Source organism: Molothrus ater, chromosome 21 (assembly GCF_012460135.2).
Source record: "Molothrus ater isolate BHLD 08-10-18 breed brown headed cowbird chromosome 21, BPBGC_Mater_1.1, whole genome shotgun sequence".
NCBI classification, from domain to species: domain Eukaryota; kingdom Metazoa; phylum Chordata; class Aves; order Passeriformes; family Icteridae; genus Molothrus; species Molothrus ater.
This window is the reverse complement of record NC_050498.2, coordinates 9,398,115-9,415,232: the sequence shown is the minus strand read 5'-3', so window position 1 is coordinate 9,415,232 and position 17,118 is coordinate 9,398,115. Positions and strand designations below refer to the sequence as shown.

Sequence of the window (17,118 nt, the reverse complement as noted above, 5' to 3'; positions counted from 1 at the left end):
ATGGCGTCTGTGCTAGAGGCTGTCTTGCTTGCATTCAGGATTTGCTGCATCCTTATGCCTCCTTTCTGTTGAGAGTAAGTCACAAGTTCCATGGAAGTGGAAGTTTGAATAGCAGTTTGTTTGGGGTAGCCACCCTTTTCCAGTCTGAGAGTATTAAAAATGGCCAGGAACAGTCCCTCTGCCCTAATTATGAGTAGGATTAGGAGCTCTTGTGAAAGCCCAACTATGTGCTGGGCTTTCTGCTATAGAGAGAACCTTTGTGGGATTTCTGAATCAAAGGAACTGTTTTATGACTTGGTGATTATTAAGGGAACCAGACTTGTCTCAGAACAACCCTCTCTATTTTTGCCTCTCTTTGGACTTCTCTGAACAAAGGTTTGTGCATGGCTGTTCTGGAGCCGTCCTCTTCTGCCTGGAGCCACTGGAAGGCACCCAAAACGTGCTCGGAACTTTCTTGCTCTTTGGAGACAGTTGTGTATCCACCATTTCACTTCCTCTCATCTCTGTACAGCAGCTCAGCCTGAAACAGGCTGGGGAGTGCTCCAAAGGTTTGCTATGGCACATCCAACTACTTGTAGCTGTGAACATCATGGAGAGGAGAGGAAGGAACTGTCAATTTGTGGCTAGCACCCAGCCAATTCTATTTTCTGTCCAGGGAAATGGCAGTGAGTTGTTGCCTTTACAATCCTCTGAGGTACATTTGAAGTTTTGAATAGATTTGACACTTTTTAAAAAGAGGAATCAGCAGTTGCAGGATGCTCAGTGGTGGAGGTAGGAGCCAGGCGTGCATGGACGAGGCACAGAGAAAGGCAGCAGCTTTTAGGGGAGTGTTCAAGAGTTCTGGGGCTTCGGTTTGCAGATGTCTGTCTTGAAAGATAATAAATCAGATTTCTTTCAAGATCTCTGTGCAGCCATCACTGCTTGAAAGTCAGATCTGTTTGAACAAACAGCTCCACTGGAAGTCTGCACGTGGGTGCTGAGAATTAAGGCAGGAAGGTGGCTTTGATTCCTGGAGGACTTCACACAGATTGTGCTCATCACTTCCACAGTGCAGAAGTTGGACACATGCTATGATTGTGTGTGGGTAACTTGCAAAATTTCATATGAACGTTTTCCATGAGAAATTTGTGGGGATTTGTCGAGGAGTTAGCACAGATGCCTTTAAAAAAGTGAGGAAAAAAAATAGTTGTGTTTGAAAGAGTCCATTTGGTAAAATACTGTAATATTTTCAGTAATTTTATTGCTGCTTTTTCATTTCAGTAATCTTTCAGTTCCCCTGGCTGAAGGCAGGCAGGATATTGAACCCTATTCTAAGCTTTTTATAAAAAGCCATTTATCATCAACTTGTAAAAGACCCCTGAAGTTCAGAGTGACTTTCAGCAGAGGGACTGTGTGTGTGTGTGTGTGGCAGCAGGATTAGTCAGAGACCGATGATTATTTTAATTTGTGAGCTAAGATGTGTTTACTCAGATTGTAACAGCTCCTTACCATATTATAATGTTAAATTATTGTTGTTTGGAGGAGCCCCGGCAGTCTGGTGACAGAAGTGTAAACGAGTACTCGAAACAGAAAAGAGCAGTTCTGGGTTTAATTCTTTGCTTTACTTCTAAGTCTCTCTGCAACCCTTGGTGAATTTTATTCAGCTGATTTTGTCTGTCAGCTCTCTGCTGTGTGACAACAGTAATAATCTCTGTGTTCCCCGCGTGTGCAATGACTTTAATTTTGCAGCTTTCTTCAAGAAGAATAACTGTTATGTTCCTTAATCACCCCTCTAAGTGCAGATGATTATAATGGAAATAAAACCGGAGACCATGTCCTGGAGAGCACCACTGCTCTGGGACAAGGTGTTGATTAAGTGACTGATTCAGAGGAGATTGTGGCAAACTGGAGGATTTTTCTGTGTGGAGTCACGTCATCACGATTTTCCTCTTACATCTTTTCCAATTTTCAGTAAAGCCTACATAAAAAAACTGCTTTTAATCTTTATGCTGATATCTGTCTTATCTTCCCTTTTGCTTGGCAATCATAACTTATTGATAGTAACTTGTGATTAGCTTTTGTTCTTGTAAATATTTTCAGAGCTCGGGCTCTGTCGGATTTTTCTCACTTGTTTTTTTCCTCCGAGTCTCCAAATGAAACTGTTTGCAACTGTTTGTGTATATAGTAGCAAGGCAATCTATTTACATTATGTTGGAGCACCCTAGGACTGTTTACCCACACAATGTCAGCCTTTGCTGGGGGTAGGGATGATTTCATTTCCAAATGAATCATTGTTTGGCTTTGTTCTTTCCAGCAGAATGAAGTAAACTGTTAAATAGAGGATGATAAAGAGATATTTCCTTTGCACCTTTTATAGCCGACAGAGATTTTGTTTGGGCTGTTCTGTCTGTTAATGCAGCGAGGTTGTATTTTTGTCATTCCCTTGGATTGCCAGAGTGTGTTGTCAGGAATATCTGAGTTATGTTGGGATCCTTTTATGGGCTTTTACTATTATAAGATTATTACAACATCGGTTGGTTGTTGGGGTGAACATTAGGGTAAAATATGGCCTTATGTGACCATTTCACTTGTATAAAATTGGGTTTATGGTCCTTACCTGTCTCACAGGTAGGCTGTGGGATTAAGGGATGAGTTGTTAAAGCAGAGCATGCCCTTGGTGTTGCAAACGTCTCCGTGTTCTCTTCAGGACACATATGAATAGCAAGGAGCGTTTAGCTGTAAAAATGCAATGCTTTACTTGGATGGTTGAAAACTGCACATAACTCCAATTATTTTAATCCTGCAAATTAAAATTTACAGAATGTTATTAATTCTTGCACCACCAGTAAGTGAAATAATGTCTGTGTAGCTCTGCTCGCTCGGTTTTCTCTGCTGTTGGCTGCATGAATTTCCAGGACCAGAACAAATAATAATCCAGTAAGTTAGCATTGGATCTACAGCTACACATCCACACCTACTAAAAATATTCCATAATAATATGATACTCTCTGAATTTGCCTTGCATTTCATTGGGGATTGAGGTATTTATTTATTTGCCAAAAAACTGTTCATAGTACGCCGTGGTTCTGTTTCAGATTTAATACCGATGCTGAGAGGGAGTATATAAATTTAGAATTATTAAAAAACCATGTTGTTCTTGATACAGTGTACTCAGGCTTGTATTTATCTCTTTATAAATGTTTTAGTATGGCACGTTTTTCATTGCAAAATCTTTTCTAAGTTTAAAAATCAAAAGGTTTTCTCTTGCTTTTCCTTAATTTGTCACAATCGCAACATGAGTAAAATCCAAGCGTAAAACTGGAAGTTTGATAAACATGCAGCCTGAGATGCTTTACATATTTTCACGTTACTTTTCACTATTTCCCAGAGTGAAACTCCTTTTACTAGAAGAATTCTTATGGGAAAGCAGAGTTGAAAGGACTGACATCATCAGCCCTTCCTGAAAAACAGATTGGTTTCCTTTAAGTAACACTCACTTAAGAAACCACCTATTTAGAGAGAGGCAGACAAAAATAGTTTCAAAGAAAATTAACTGTATAATAACTTAAAGCGCTGGAGGGCAGTTCCTTCACGAAACGCTGTGAACGCGAGCTGACAACGGTTCTTGAAAAACTCTCTATTAAGTTTAATTTTTCTCTTTGTAGCAGTTTGCGCAGAAGCAGCAAAGCGAGCTGCAGCATCGGCCCGCGTTGTTTTATCGTGCTATTCCTATTTGTATCATTGTCGTGCTTCTCCACAGCGTCACACTCGGCTCTTTTTTTAATTTAAGCGTCATTTCAAATAATTTCAAATAATTCCTTTTGCAGCTCCATTTCTTAGCGCAGATTTCGCCCCGGACGCGCCGCCCGCGCCGGCTCCCTCAGCGCTCCCGCCTCACGCCCAGGGCCTGCAGGGGGCGCCCTCTCCCCGGCCATGGCGCCTCAGGCGGGGCCGGCCCTGAGGGGGACCTGGCGTGGAACCGCCGGAACCCGGACAAATGGTGGCGATGAGGATAAACCCCTCTCTTCTTCACTAATACTGGTACTGAGCTGTTTGCATAGGCATCGTAAATATTTATTTACTTCCAAATAGAAACCCTCCACATTCGCTGTGCTGCTTGAAGCATCGAGCAATTCTCTTCACACCTTCACCTGAAGTTTCTCTTCACAGTTTTAAGGCAGTTGAGAAAAAAAAACAAAATTAATTTACCTGGTGGGAATTTTCTGCTAGTGACTTTTAGACACCATTCTGTGATGATTCTTTCTTTCTTAAGCAGTCCTGGTGGTGGTGATGGAAGGTCCCACATGTAGGGCTGGGAGAAGAGGTGGGAAGAGCTGCAATCACCAGTTTGGGAATTGGCCAGCAGCTTACTGGATTTTAGGAAGCTGTGTTTGCTGTATTTTAGCTGCCTTTTCCCCCCCCTCTCCTCCTTTTTTTTTTTTGTAATTGGTAGAGAATCAGTGGAGTGAAAGAAATGGGTGGTGTATTTTGGATAGTTTCTGAAGTGGAAGGAAAAGATCCATTCCCTTCAGATAAGTAGGGAAGTAGACTGATAAATTCTGTCACAAGGGAAGTTCGTGTCTGTACATCAAGTGTTTCTAAAGCAGGATTTTGTAAACAGTATAGATCGAAGACCGGGGCATGTTTGCGTTGGTATTTGAAAGAGAAGTTTCAAATACTCCGGATAGATTGAAAATTGAAGGAGACGGACATCAGAAGGGAATTGCAGCTCTGGAGATAGGGAGTGTAAAAATCTATGACTGAGTGATTTAGCACAGCAAATGCTGCAGCAGTGGTCAGAGCAAACTGTTTCAGAGAGGCTGTGGGTAGGCAGACAGAGGGGAAATAATCGGCAGCACACAGGAGACTGTGATGGCAGAGATGGATCATGAGGTGAAGGGAAAGGGGAAGGCAGAGAGGAGTGGGATTACCACAGATGTGAGCGTCCCACTGAAGTTTTCCTGTCAAGATGGATGATTTCAGTCTTGGTAATATCAAATGGAAGGAAATTTTGAGAGGGTCAAGTGCTGATGTGTCAGAGTCAGGTACTGAGGGAGTTCACAAAGTGGTAACTGGAATTTTAAGTGTTTATCTGAAAACGACTTACTGAATGACAGTTTGTAATTCTATGGTTATTTCAATAGTTCCTTTGATTACTCTCTCTTAGTTTACAGTAAACCCATGTTTTTAGATCTGCAAATCTCCCCAGCTAACCAGGTACATAAAAGACAGGCTAGTGCATTTCCTTTTTGTACACTGCAAGTAATAAAGACATCCTGCAGCTGATGCAGTGCTTTGATCGGGTTTTGCAGTTGCCAATTGGAAATTGATAAATAATGATACTAATGATCTATGAGAAGGAACATGCTTGACTTTACATTTTCTCAATGTCCCAGTTCAGAGGGTTAGGTACGCTTGTGTACAGCTGAAATGAGTGTGATCAGCATAAAAGCCATCACTAGGATTGAGATTTGGAGTAACAGTGCAGCTGAAAAGAGTTGGTCACTGAAGGAGTGACGCAGGAAAGATTCTCTGCATGGTTCATGGCCAAAGCACAAAGGGGAAAGGCTGGAATTAGGTCAGGAGAAGAGTGGAGTAGCACAGGGGAGACACTGCAGTCCAGACATTTGTTGGTGGGTCAAGGAATGTAAGTGGTTCAAGGGAGCTGCCATCAGTGAAATGACAGAAAGTAGCTTTGCTCACCTGATACAAGCCTGTAATATGTTGGATCAGAAGGTGAGAAAGTAGAATCTAGAGTTTTTCAAGAGACTGTATCAGCTGAAGGAGGAGGTTTAAGTATGGAGGGTGTTGCATGACAAGGGAGGTTTGGCATGAGGGAAGGTGAAAGCATGTGAAGCTCTGTGTAAGTAACCCACAAGGGGAAGGAATGGGGCAAGAGCTGGTGGGAACAATCATTTTATCTGATGGACATGCTGAGTTCAAGCCCAAACACCTTCTACTTCCCCTGGCAGTGGGTATTCTGGGAATCCAGGGCTGCTCCCTGGTGTCTGCAGCCTGAATCAGACTTTCTGTCTATATGATTGGTGATGGATTATACAGTAAATGGGTGTTGCCCTTGCTGCCCTCTTTTTTTTTTTTCCAGTTTATTATTCTTAAGTAAGGCATTTAATCAACTGTGCATCTTTGGTAGCCTGAAAAATGTAAACACTTTATGGAAAGAAACGTAAGCATTAAGATTAGAAATAAAATATCCTTCTATCTTTTAAAAGGTTTATCTTTACCCTTAAATATGCTGATTGAGCTTATTCTTTTTCGCTTAGCCCTCGTGGGCTGTTAAAATCAGTTGCTTTTTCCCATCTCAAGGAAATGCATCTTTGACACTTCTCATGACCTGAGTCACGATGCTGTCACGGAGCCAGAAACATCCTCAACGGTCATGGGTAAAAGAGCAGAACTGCCAAGGGTGTGTGGTGGGTGCAAGAGGGACAGATTGCTCCAGTTCCTATCCTATGGGTGTTTCAGACAAGCCATTTATTATAATTACCCATGGATATTATTATCAAGTTCTCAAATGCAGTGGTTCTCAAGGCACTTCATTTTTTTTTCCACATAACTTGGGAGAAATCTCGTGCATTCAACCGGGATTGAATTCAGATGCGAAAATATTTGTTCTTATGGTTGCAACCGGAGGGAAAATAAGGCACAGATGGAAAGGTGAGGATAAAAAAATCACAGATGTATTAACATGTAGTTTATCATCAAAATAAATTGTGGTTGGCTCAGCCCTTTGGGTAAGGGGCTGCCATTAAACTTTCCCTATCTCCTCACTGAACACATTTGCACACAGAGATGTCCTTCAGAAATTCCCAGCCCAGTTCATTCTGCAGGTTCTATGACCAGCAGATGAGTTTTTCTGACTGTGCTGTCTCAGTATAAAAAACATTAAGCTCATAAAGATAATTTTATTCTGTATCATTTGAAAGAAAAGTCTGAGACACCAAAACTTTCCAAAGTTTACAATGCCAAAGCATCTCGGAGTCGTTCTGAAAGAAGGCTTTGAATTGAAATCTGTGCTGATGTGAATTATGATGGATGGACACAACGAGGGGCAGCAATAGTGCATTCTTGTTTTCTCAAGCGCTTCATCATTCACCAGCAGACAGTGTTAGCAAAATTCCCATGTGCAAGAAATCGGAGCAACAGAGCCTGTCCCGAGCGCCCGGAGGCTGCCTGCACGATAACCTCATTAGTGCACTGTTAGTCTGAGCTCAGACAGTCCTGTCCTCTCAAGAGTTTGCAAACTCCAGCCCAGAGCTGTGGTAGCCACAGCCTCTGGCCCAGAGCTGGCTTACAGCCACATGCTGAGGAGGATGGCACTGCTCCTTCAGGCTTGTTTGCAGCACACTGTGCTGCTATACCTGTAATAGCTGTAAGAAACTAATCCTGCCCTCTTCCCATCTGTGGAGAGCTGAAGGTGCAAGATCTGTTTCAAAGAGGATGGACTTGGCCCTGGCCTTTGCTGGAGAGGACCCAGCAAAGGGTGGCCAGATTGGCTGTTCTGGCTGGTAACACCATCTGGAACAGCCCAGCTGAAGCGTTGCCGCCGCTGCCTGCACAAAGCCTGAAGCCAACAGCTGGCAAACCAGTTTGGTTGGGTTTATTTCGAGTTTTGCCCATACATGGACTTGAGCCTTGCACAAACAGTATTTTTAGTTAAATAAGTCCTGAAAGATGATTATTATGCCAGACTTGTGTGTGTGATGGTGGAGGGGTTGTTCTCTAAGGAAATCCATCTTTGTCCAGGTAGAGGCAGCAAAGGGGTCATGGGAGTTCCTTCTCTGCTGAGCACAAGAGGAGATTATTGGGTATCAGTGAGTGGGACACTCATAACTGAGGGACAAAGTTCCTGAAACTGAAGATAGTAGAAGAACTCCAGAGGGAGGAAGGGACTGTTATGAGGCCATGTTCAGATTTTGAGTGGATGTTGCTGAAGTTCAAGGAGCTCGGGTGAGAGGGCAGGGGACTCTGTCCCAGCAGTGACCGAGACACTTGGGCTGGCGCTTGCGTGTCTCTGCTGAGCACTCTGACTTAGGGGGCTGTCACCATCCCATGCCTTGCCTGGATGCAAGCAGTGAGCAAGCTCTGCTCTCTTAGGGTGACCGTGAGATTTAGTGCAGCTGTGTTTCCAAAGGTTCCATATCAAACGGATTTAAATGTTACAAAAACAACCGGCTGCGTTATTTGCTCCCGTCCATTCCAGTGGAAGCAAGTTAGTGATAGGTTTAGCTCTGAGTAGCTACTTGATATGTGTACAGGAGCTAAGACATAATATTCCTCCTTCAATGGGTCTAATTGTACTGGAAATATTGAGAGTTAGGGTGTGAAATGAGTTTAAATTTGATAGGACACAATTCAAGGAAATGGCAATGTAACTTGAATTGAGAGGCGATCGTTAACTAAAATAATTCGTTTCCTGACTTTTTCTAGGAAAATGTCTAGCATTCTCCAAAGAAAGATAACACATGTTGGACTGAATAAAACAAAACATGAAAGCAAAAGCCCACTTTGGCAGTAATTAGGGCTCGTGGTGCTGGGTGTGTTTCCCGTTGCTGAGTTTGTGTGTCAGGCTCTTCCAAGGGCTCCGTGAGCCAGCATTGCTTCCGCTGCCTCCTCTGCTCGGGTCACAAGGCAGCGTTTCTCACCAGGGCGCTGCTGTTTCCTCTTCCGACTGTAGTAGATTACAGATTATACTGGAACATGTCTGAGGAAAGGTCAGAAACGAGGGTGAAAGTCTTGGAACTGAAGCTGGGAAGCTTTCCATTCTCATCCGGGAAACTTTTTGTATTGAATAAAGAGCAAAGCAAAATAAACCACCACATCCATGACACTTCTGGTTTTCCTGCCATTTTTTGCCTGCCAGTTAGAGAGGATTTTATTTCCCTTGCATTATACAATTAGGGAATGTTTAGCTGAGGAATCCTCAGTGTTACACTAAACAGAAATAATGGCCAAACATGGTTAATTTTCCTGTAACTTGGCCTCCACATGATTGCATAGCCTGGAGTTACTGCATTTTTATTTACCAAATTATAGATGTTTATATGTAGTGTTAATGTCAGTAGACTTCGTGGTACCCTTTGAAATGGAGTCTGTTAAATACTGGAAGATATAAAAACTAATCAAGTAGGGTTTGAATTTTAATGACACTGCCTTACTAAGCTTTTTGAATTGGAGTAATGGAAGAAAAATGGAAAAAATCAACATAGAAGCATTTTACTATAAGGCTGAGAGGTGCTTGATACCACTTTAGTTTTTCAAATCAAGTGTACAGAGAAGCTAAAATCCTTCTGATCATTACTTTCCTACCAGAAAAAAAATGGTCTGGGCCAAGTCCTCTTTGCTTTGCTCACTGACAGTTTACACCAAAGAAAATCCTGCAGCACTTGGAGACATGTCATGCACATGCTGAAATTTAACAGCTAAAAGGGTTTAATTTCAGTTTGTTGACAAGTTGGTGTTTGCATCCCTTAGGTGTGAGGGTGTAGTTTTGGTTTTAAGCTTGGCTGTGATTTAGGAGTTCATTTCCATGCACAAATGGGACCTATGGTACTGATAGATTCAAACTCATTTGAAATCAGATACGAAGTGATTTGGTTGCATTAATTGTGATGCTGTGCGTGGACTGAAGAGCAGAGTAACAGGGCCTTCCTCCACATCATTCTTTCAGGATCCTATAAAGTCTTTTTGCCACACTGTGTTGCTGCTGAGTGCAATCCTTGGGGCTGGGCGATGTCCCTGCCAAGCTGCATTTGGATGTCTAATTGTGTCATTTGTAGTGCCAAAAATCAGGGTGTTTGTCCTCTCTCCTCAGAGATGATCTCTGACAGCAGTGCCCTCAAGTGCTCTGCTCAAACACTGACCAATTTGAAATCTGGCCTGAATTCATCAAGGCTCTTAGTTGATCAGAAAAGGACATGTAACTGTACTAATTGCTTTCAGTTGTTTGATTGCTTTTTGAACGGTGTTAGAAGCTTGCAAGTCTTGAATGTTTTCCCCTTGATGTAGCTCCCCTTTCTTATCCAAAAATACAGATTGAAAGGCTTAAAAAAGGGTGATTTGATCAAATGTTTTGATCTGATATTCAGGCCTGCAGAGTAACTTAGAGATGTAACATTTGAGGTTTGTGGGGAGCTGAGGGTGTCTCTGCCCAGGGCTTGAGGAGGGAAGCGATGCTGTGGCAGCCTGAGCCTGTCCGGCCATACCTGGGAGAGCTGCTCCTGATGGCTTTTCCACAGATGTCCAGCTTTGTCAAAACCCACTAAATCTCGTGAAGTTTATTTTCCTTATAGCATCTGTATTTTATAATGGTGCTTTTAATTTGTTTTTCCTTTGTCTGTTGGGATTTCTTTTGTCCGGCACTCGCAGGCCTCCCTTTTTTCCTCGCTGGAAGTGAGTCTGTCAGTGATGGCCGCTTTGGGAATCCAGCTCGGCCCGGCCGCTCCCTCCCTCTGACAACAAAGCCCATTGTTGTTTTCTTTCTTCACTTTCATCCTCAGCTTAATCCATTTCTCCTTTGAGTGTCAGTGGAATAAAATGTCTGGAAAAGAGTGGCTCAGGTTTTGGGGGGTGAGATGCTGGTGGTTTCCCAGACTCTCAGCAAACAGGTCCAAACCCAATGCATTGGGTTTTCCATGTCTCAGTAGGCAATATTTGCCCAATGTAAGGCTGCACTTGCAGATAAACTGGTCAGACTCCAGAGCTATGGCATCCTCAGCTTTTTAGAAGTCCCTGGTAAAATTAGTAAGACATTTACCAGCCTAGACTGGCTTGAATGTATCCCATTCACAGCTCTGATACGAAAATCTCCTCTATGGCAGCCCAAGGAAAGACAAATACTTGACCCCATTCCTTGCACGGGGTCCTGAGGGCTCAGGGTGATTACCAGGGAAAAGTGCCTCCTTGCTTGGGATGCTCCAGTGGAAATGATCCTTGAGAGGACACCTTTGCCCTGGAATTGTGCTGGTGATGATTGATTGCAATAAAAGCATTCCTGGCCTAGTCTGTAGGATGGGATCTGTGTGTGTCAGTCTCCAGCCATTTACAGTTAAATGCACTGTCCACATGTTGGGAGGTAACTTGAGTTCAGCTTTCTGCTGGATGAAAAACACAGGATATTTCTACCAGACTTAAACTTTGGCTTATTTGTTGCTTGTCCTTTGACAGTGAATCAACAACGGCTTGAGCTGTAGAAATAATGTTGATGCTTGGCTGCATTCTTTGTGCTCTTTTGGCCTGATCTGACTGCCCTGTGCACACACAACTCCTGTTTGCTGCAGAAGCTTCCTACTTGGAAGGGCTGGAGAAATGAAAGGGTAATTTTTGGGATTCCTGGATGGGTACAGCAGCACAGCAGAAAATTAGGTGGTTTTCTTTAACCTTAATCATCCCCACCATCTTAATACTATTGTAGTCAGATTTACCAGAACAACTTCCCTGTCAAAAATAATTTCTCTCCTCTTTGCAGCATTCCAACTTTTAATTTTTGACTACTATCACTTTTAATTACAATTTTTGCAGTGAAGCAACTGACTGTTGCAGCAGAAAATGCAGGTTGGCAGGCAATGGTTACTGTGACATATGTTTGGTATTTACAGCTTTTCCATTTGTCACAGCAGAATTTTTTTATCATGTTTGTGCTGTGAAGTGCTGTGCGTTCTGAGGTCTGGTTTAGTTAATTTTTTATTGAGGTTTGTATACATCAGATTTAGCTATACTTCCAAATACATAGTTACAAATTAAATGCTTGACCTCCTGATGTTTTTTGGTTTCTTTCTCAAAGAAGAATCATCTCATATTTTAGTCCCTTTCAGAGTATCTTTTACACATTTTCATTCTTTTTATTTACTACTTTTTTGGAGGCTTTATTATGTTTCCTTATATATCAGTTTATAGAAGTTGTAAGATGTTGTTCCTACAATTAATAAAAACGTCTGAAGGGGTGAGATAATCCTGCAGTGTTCTAAGTATCCTTCACTGCTCTGGGAGTCCTCAACTTGTATGGAAGCAAATCCTTGTGTAGGAAGGATGTCTGCAAATTCCTCATTTCTCTGCATGCAAATAATCCATGGAATCAGCTGAAGGCTTTGCATATGGAAAACCACTGAAGCTGGGAGCAGAGGGCACTGAGACATGAAATGTGCCTTGAGAGGGGAGAGGGGGCTGTTCAAGCCAGCCTGTGGATCAGTAGTTCAGAGTTAATCATTAGATTCTGAACAAGTAATAGAAAATAAATCACAGCCATTTGGAGCTCCCTCAGTAGGTACCTTTGGTGTTTGCAGTGCCCATGTGGATCCAGGGGAATATGGGACAGGGAAGCACTTCCAGAGAGGCCTTGGCTGCAGGAACAGTGACCAATTAGACAATAATGCACTAAACTATTCATATGCCCTACTGAAAAAACCAAAAATGCATTTTTAAACTAATTTTTAAAAAAATTAATTGCATCTCAGTCTTATTTAAAACTGAGCTGGGTTTTTTTTTCCTTTTCCTTTTTCTTTGTATTCCAAGTTGGTGCAGGAAAATTGCTATTAATGAAATCTGCTCCCTGGGAACTTCAATAGGCTTATTCTTCATTAAAGCCTTTCTATTTCTCTTAAAACGTATTGATGGATGCTCAGGCCAGATACTTATCACAAAATACACTTTGTAATTTCATCATTTCTGTTATTGTGCTTCTCTGAGATGCAGAGGTCTGGGGGCTTTGCAGAAAAACCCAAATAAAACCCCCAAGCTTCCAGTTATATAGTATTAAAAGAAGGGTGAAGGAAGCATTGAGTGTCTTTAGGACGATGAGACATTCATTAAGATTTTTCCGCCTTCCTTTTCCTATTTTCAATCCATCTGAAGTACCATTAAAGCTTTTCAGGCAGCTTCCTGTGAGAAACCCTTTGCTGTGCTGTTTTTCTTCCTTGAAAAAAGGTGGCTGCTCTTGAGGCAGATTGTATGGATTTGGCCTGGGATTTGTATAATATCTGTGTAGAATGCAGCGGTTGTTTAGGAACCTAATTCCCAATATGGTTCCCTTTTGATTAAGAACAAAGCCAGCGTTTCACAGCATTATAGGAGCACAGAAAAACAAGTTAATGATCTAAACCTTTTAATTCATGGTTGCTTGTCTATTTAAAGTACTTTTGATTCTGCTATAAACAGACTGGCCCCTTTTTTTGTTTAACTTCTTTCTTTGGTTTCTTCACATTTCTTTCTTTACTGTCCATGAAATTTGGAGCTAGTTTCCTTTTCCAACTGAAGAATGAAAGGTTGTGACTACAGAGTGATACAGCGAGTAAGAAAGCGTATCCAAACTGGGCATCCATCCAGCACAGACCTCTTTGAAATCAGCTAAATTTAGGGTTGTTGAGGGCTTTTTTTGTTATGTTTTCCCTTCCTTTTTTTCAGTACCTGTGTTTCATTTTCGTCTTTTTTGAATGAATATGAAATTTGTTACTTTTTTGATACTTTTTTGATTTTTACATCCAGTTTGGCGTGGCTTTATTTGCCATAGTTACTCGATATTTCCCTCCAGCCTTAGTTCTGCAGATGATTATTCTGGATGTCTTTATCCGTCGAGACAACAAAAGCGACCTTTTCAGGACTTCCAATTACCAACACTGTATGTGGTACTTTAGGAAAATAATTCCCTTCCAGCTACTCCTTCTTTTTTAAATAGAGAATTGGAATCCAGAGCTTGTCCTTCAAATCGAACTCGAAAACTTTTCGGTGAACAAAACTGCCAGGCAAGCAGCAGCAGCAGCAGGAATAATTTCCCGTGCTTGGAAAGGAATCCTTCCTTATCCTCATATGTAAAATTAGTAATTGCTTCTTCCATTGTAATTTATTCTTTATCTGAAATGAAGATTCTTTTTTTAGATTGTTTTCTTTAATTACAGCAGCAGCTTGTTTGTGGTGGTTTTTTTTTTGGATTTTTTAAAATACTTTTTACCTTACTTCAGGCAGATTTAGAAATGATAAATGAAGAAAAAAATTCCAATAATGTGTTTTATTTCATCTCTATCCCATCAAGGTAAATTGAACAGCCAAGACACTTACAATAACTTCACAAACAACAACCCTGGCAATCCTCGGCTCCTGCCTCTCCCAAGTCTGACTGTGGTGTTGCCTCTTGCTCAGATCAAGCAGCCAATGACATTAGGGACCATCACCAAACGCACAGGGTAAGTGGCACAAACCTTCCTCAGCCTTCATGATTCATGGGGAAATCATTTGTGTTATTAGTGAGAATTAGTTTTATTCCATATTTTAAATTCAGTGTATGTAGTTTAATAGCAGCAGAAGAGGGGTGGGAGGAAGAGGAGACTGAAAACGTCAGATAAAGAAATGCAACCTGAAAACAAACCTCTGTAAATTCAGGAATATTCATTTGGGTGGGTCAGAAGGCATTTTCACACCAGGAATTGGAATGAAACATAAGCAGAGCTGTGTTCAATCAGAATAAAATATGGCTTTACTTTTTTTTCCCAAGTTTGTTTATTTTGATTTCCAACCTTTTCAAGCAGAAACGATTTTTGACCATCAGAACTAGAAAGACAGTAAGCCAGGTTCAGCAGAAAGGCAAAACTTAATCCTACTGTTTTCTTGACCTTATTTTTCCTCTGTTGCACTGTTCTGGACTGGGTGGATTTGCACTCCAGAGTCAGCTGCACTTTGGCACTTCTCATGTGCCATGATAAAACACTTCCAAGTATTTCTTGGGAAAAGCTTCTCTAAATATATATATTATAAGATTTATATATTATAAGATTTTATGAGCTTGGTAAATCATAGCAATTTTAAATTAATTAATACTGTCCAACAGCTGACATTTTTGTCTTGCTAAACTTTAAATATTCTTTGATTGTAATTAAAGCTACACGGTGATGATTATATTTTTCCTCTCTCATTTTCTGGTTGTTTGAATTCCTGAATATTTTCCAGTTAAAAATCTGATTGATCTGTTCATTTTCCAAGGAAAATGAATATTTTTAAGGATGTATATTTTTAAGGAAAGTAGACCCGAGCATGGCACGTGGTTAGACAAAACAACTGCCAGTCCTACAGCTTCCTAACCTTTTCCTGCATTTTGGCAAACACAGGCACTGCCTCCCTGCCTTCGGTGCTCCTTGCTCAAGCCCCTGCCCGTGAGGTGAATTTTCCCTCGTGTTTCACGAACCAGGAATTATTTTCCAGGCGAGAGTTCACAGCTATTCCCTCTCTCCCCGTGCAATTCCCATGTTTGTGCTGGAGCTCAGGGCGCGCTGTCAATCCCCCGTAGCTGGGTGCTCTGGGTGGGAGTGCCGGCAGCCAGGAGCTGGGCTGTGCTCGTGCGCGTCCCTTCCTGTCTGCCCAGCGACCGCTGCCGGCCTTGCCGTGAAACGGGAATTTCACGGCGCTCGCTGGGCCAAACGTGAGCCGCAGACACACGGCTGCCCCAAGCACAGGGAGAAATTCCTGAACTTCACAGAGAATTGGGAATGGAACTTAAGAAACAGTGAAGAAACAGTTTGAGGGTCATGTTGAGGTTTAGCTTCCTCCACAGACGCATTTCAGCTGCTTATTTTTGCCTTTTTAGTTTTCTGCCCAGTTTAAGCTGAGTGAAAGAGATTTTGCTGCTTCTCAGGTGAATTTTGGAAGAATATCCAGGTGTGATCCTGGATGAGGATGCGAAGGGAGGTGGGATCAGGGGGAGGTTGTCACAGGGTAGGAGGTCACAGTTCCTCAAAGAGGGGAAATACCAAAAACCTGACTTGAAGAATATGGCCAGTGAAGGACAGAAATAGAAATGTGGGCTCCCAGAACTAGAATAGACACTTAGAACCAGGTGGGACATGGCAGAGAAAGAAATTAAAAATTCACCTGAGGGCCTGCCAGGGGAGGTAGGTGATAGGAGCAGTGAGGAGAAGGATTTGGAAGAAAGCTCCTGGTTTACAGTTGTATTAATGTGAAATTCTTTACAAAAGTTTCCTTAATGCTGCATTATACCAAGAAACCTTTCTAAAATTATTGCAATTGTAATAAGTCTGTAGTTTTTATTTAATGTTTTATTCTTAAAGATCAAAAACATATTTGGACTGTTCATATTTGTAGTTTTATGATGAATTATACTATTCACAAACTGTCTCTGTTCCATTTTATGTAATTTTTTAAACTAATTAAATTTAGAATGCTCAATGAGGCTTATGTAAGGGGGGAAAACAGCAGTCATGGGAAATACCCTGCTGTGTAAATAGAGTTTTCATGAATGAGGATCATCATTTTCAGCACGGCCCACGTAGCCTTGTAACGGTAAGCCGAGAGCTTCCTTCATTTGTTCTGCATCCAAAACATTTGATGAAAGTACACAAAATTAACATGAAAAGCTGTTATTTATAAAGCAGGGATTTAAGAGGAATGCCTAGGATCCAAGAAGCCTGGCATGCCTAAAATGACCAAATTGAGACAGCAGCCTTAACTTAAACCTCCAGGGGGCAAAGCGTGTGTTTAACATATTTAACATCTGCCCTCATATTTCTGCAAACACATAGCACTGGAAGTCTGTGCAGTGTAAGATTTCGACAGGACAGGGACCATCTGCCTCGCTGGGAGAAGTGGAGGAGGCATGTATTACTGCAAATGGCAAAAGACAGATGTATTTACACCTCCATGGTCAGCACCTCTGAGCACTGCTCCGAGGAAACAAGGCTCTTCCTTGGGAGCAGCTGCTGAGCCTCCAGTGTGCAGCCATCAGAAAAGGAGCTGGGCTCCTCCAGTCAAAGATTCCTCTTCTCCCGTGCTTGTGACTATGAAAGAATTAAAAATTTAATCTGTTACAGTACATTCAAGCAAGGCTCAAATACCGTATGATGAGAGGGCTGCATTTGTCCGTTTTATTTCTCTTAACATCAGCTGCTTTAATATTAAATCTTCATGAAGTCTTGTAGATTTTATTAACCAAAAAATCGAGTTGGGGTTTGTTCTGCCAGTATCCAAGACAGCAAAATATTTTCCAGGTACAGAAAGGACTGATCAGTGCTGTTAATACCGTGTGTCTGGAGCAGAGCTGCAAAGCATGTCATGTTGCTTGACAGGTGGAATGGCAGTAAATTTTTTAAAAGTGTTCCCTGTAGCCCTATGGGAATGAAAGAT

At 41.8% G+C, this 17,118-nt stretch overlaps 1 protein-coding gene across 10 annotated transcripts in view; it reads left to right on the top strand.

The window, feature by feature from the left end:
• The window catches only part of BCAS3 (BCAS3 microtubule associated cell migration factor), a 301,144-nt gene that overhangs the window by 79,572 nt on the left and 204,454 nt on the right, over positions 1-17,118 (top strand). For all 10 annotated transcript variants that reach the window (XM_036395055.2, XM_036395056.2, XM_036395054.2 and 7 more), the window contains exon 16: positions 14,021-14,171. In XM_036395055.2, coding sequence (XP_036250948.1) covers positions 14,021-14,171 — 151 coding nt within the window. The remainder of the gene's footprint in view (positions 1-14,020; positions 14,172-17,118) is intronic.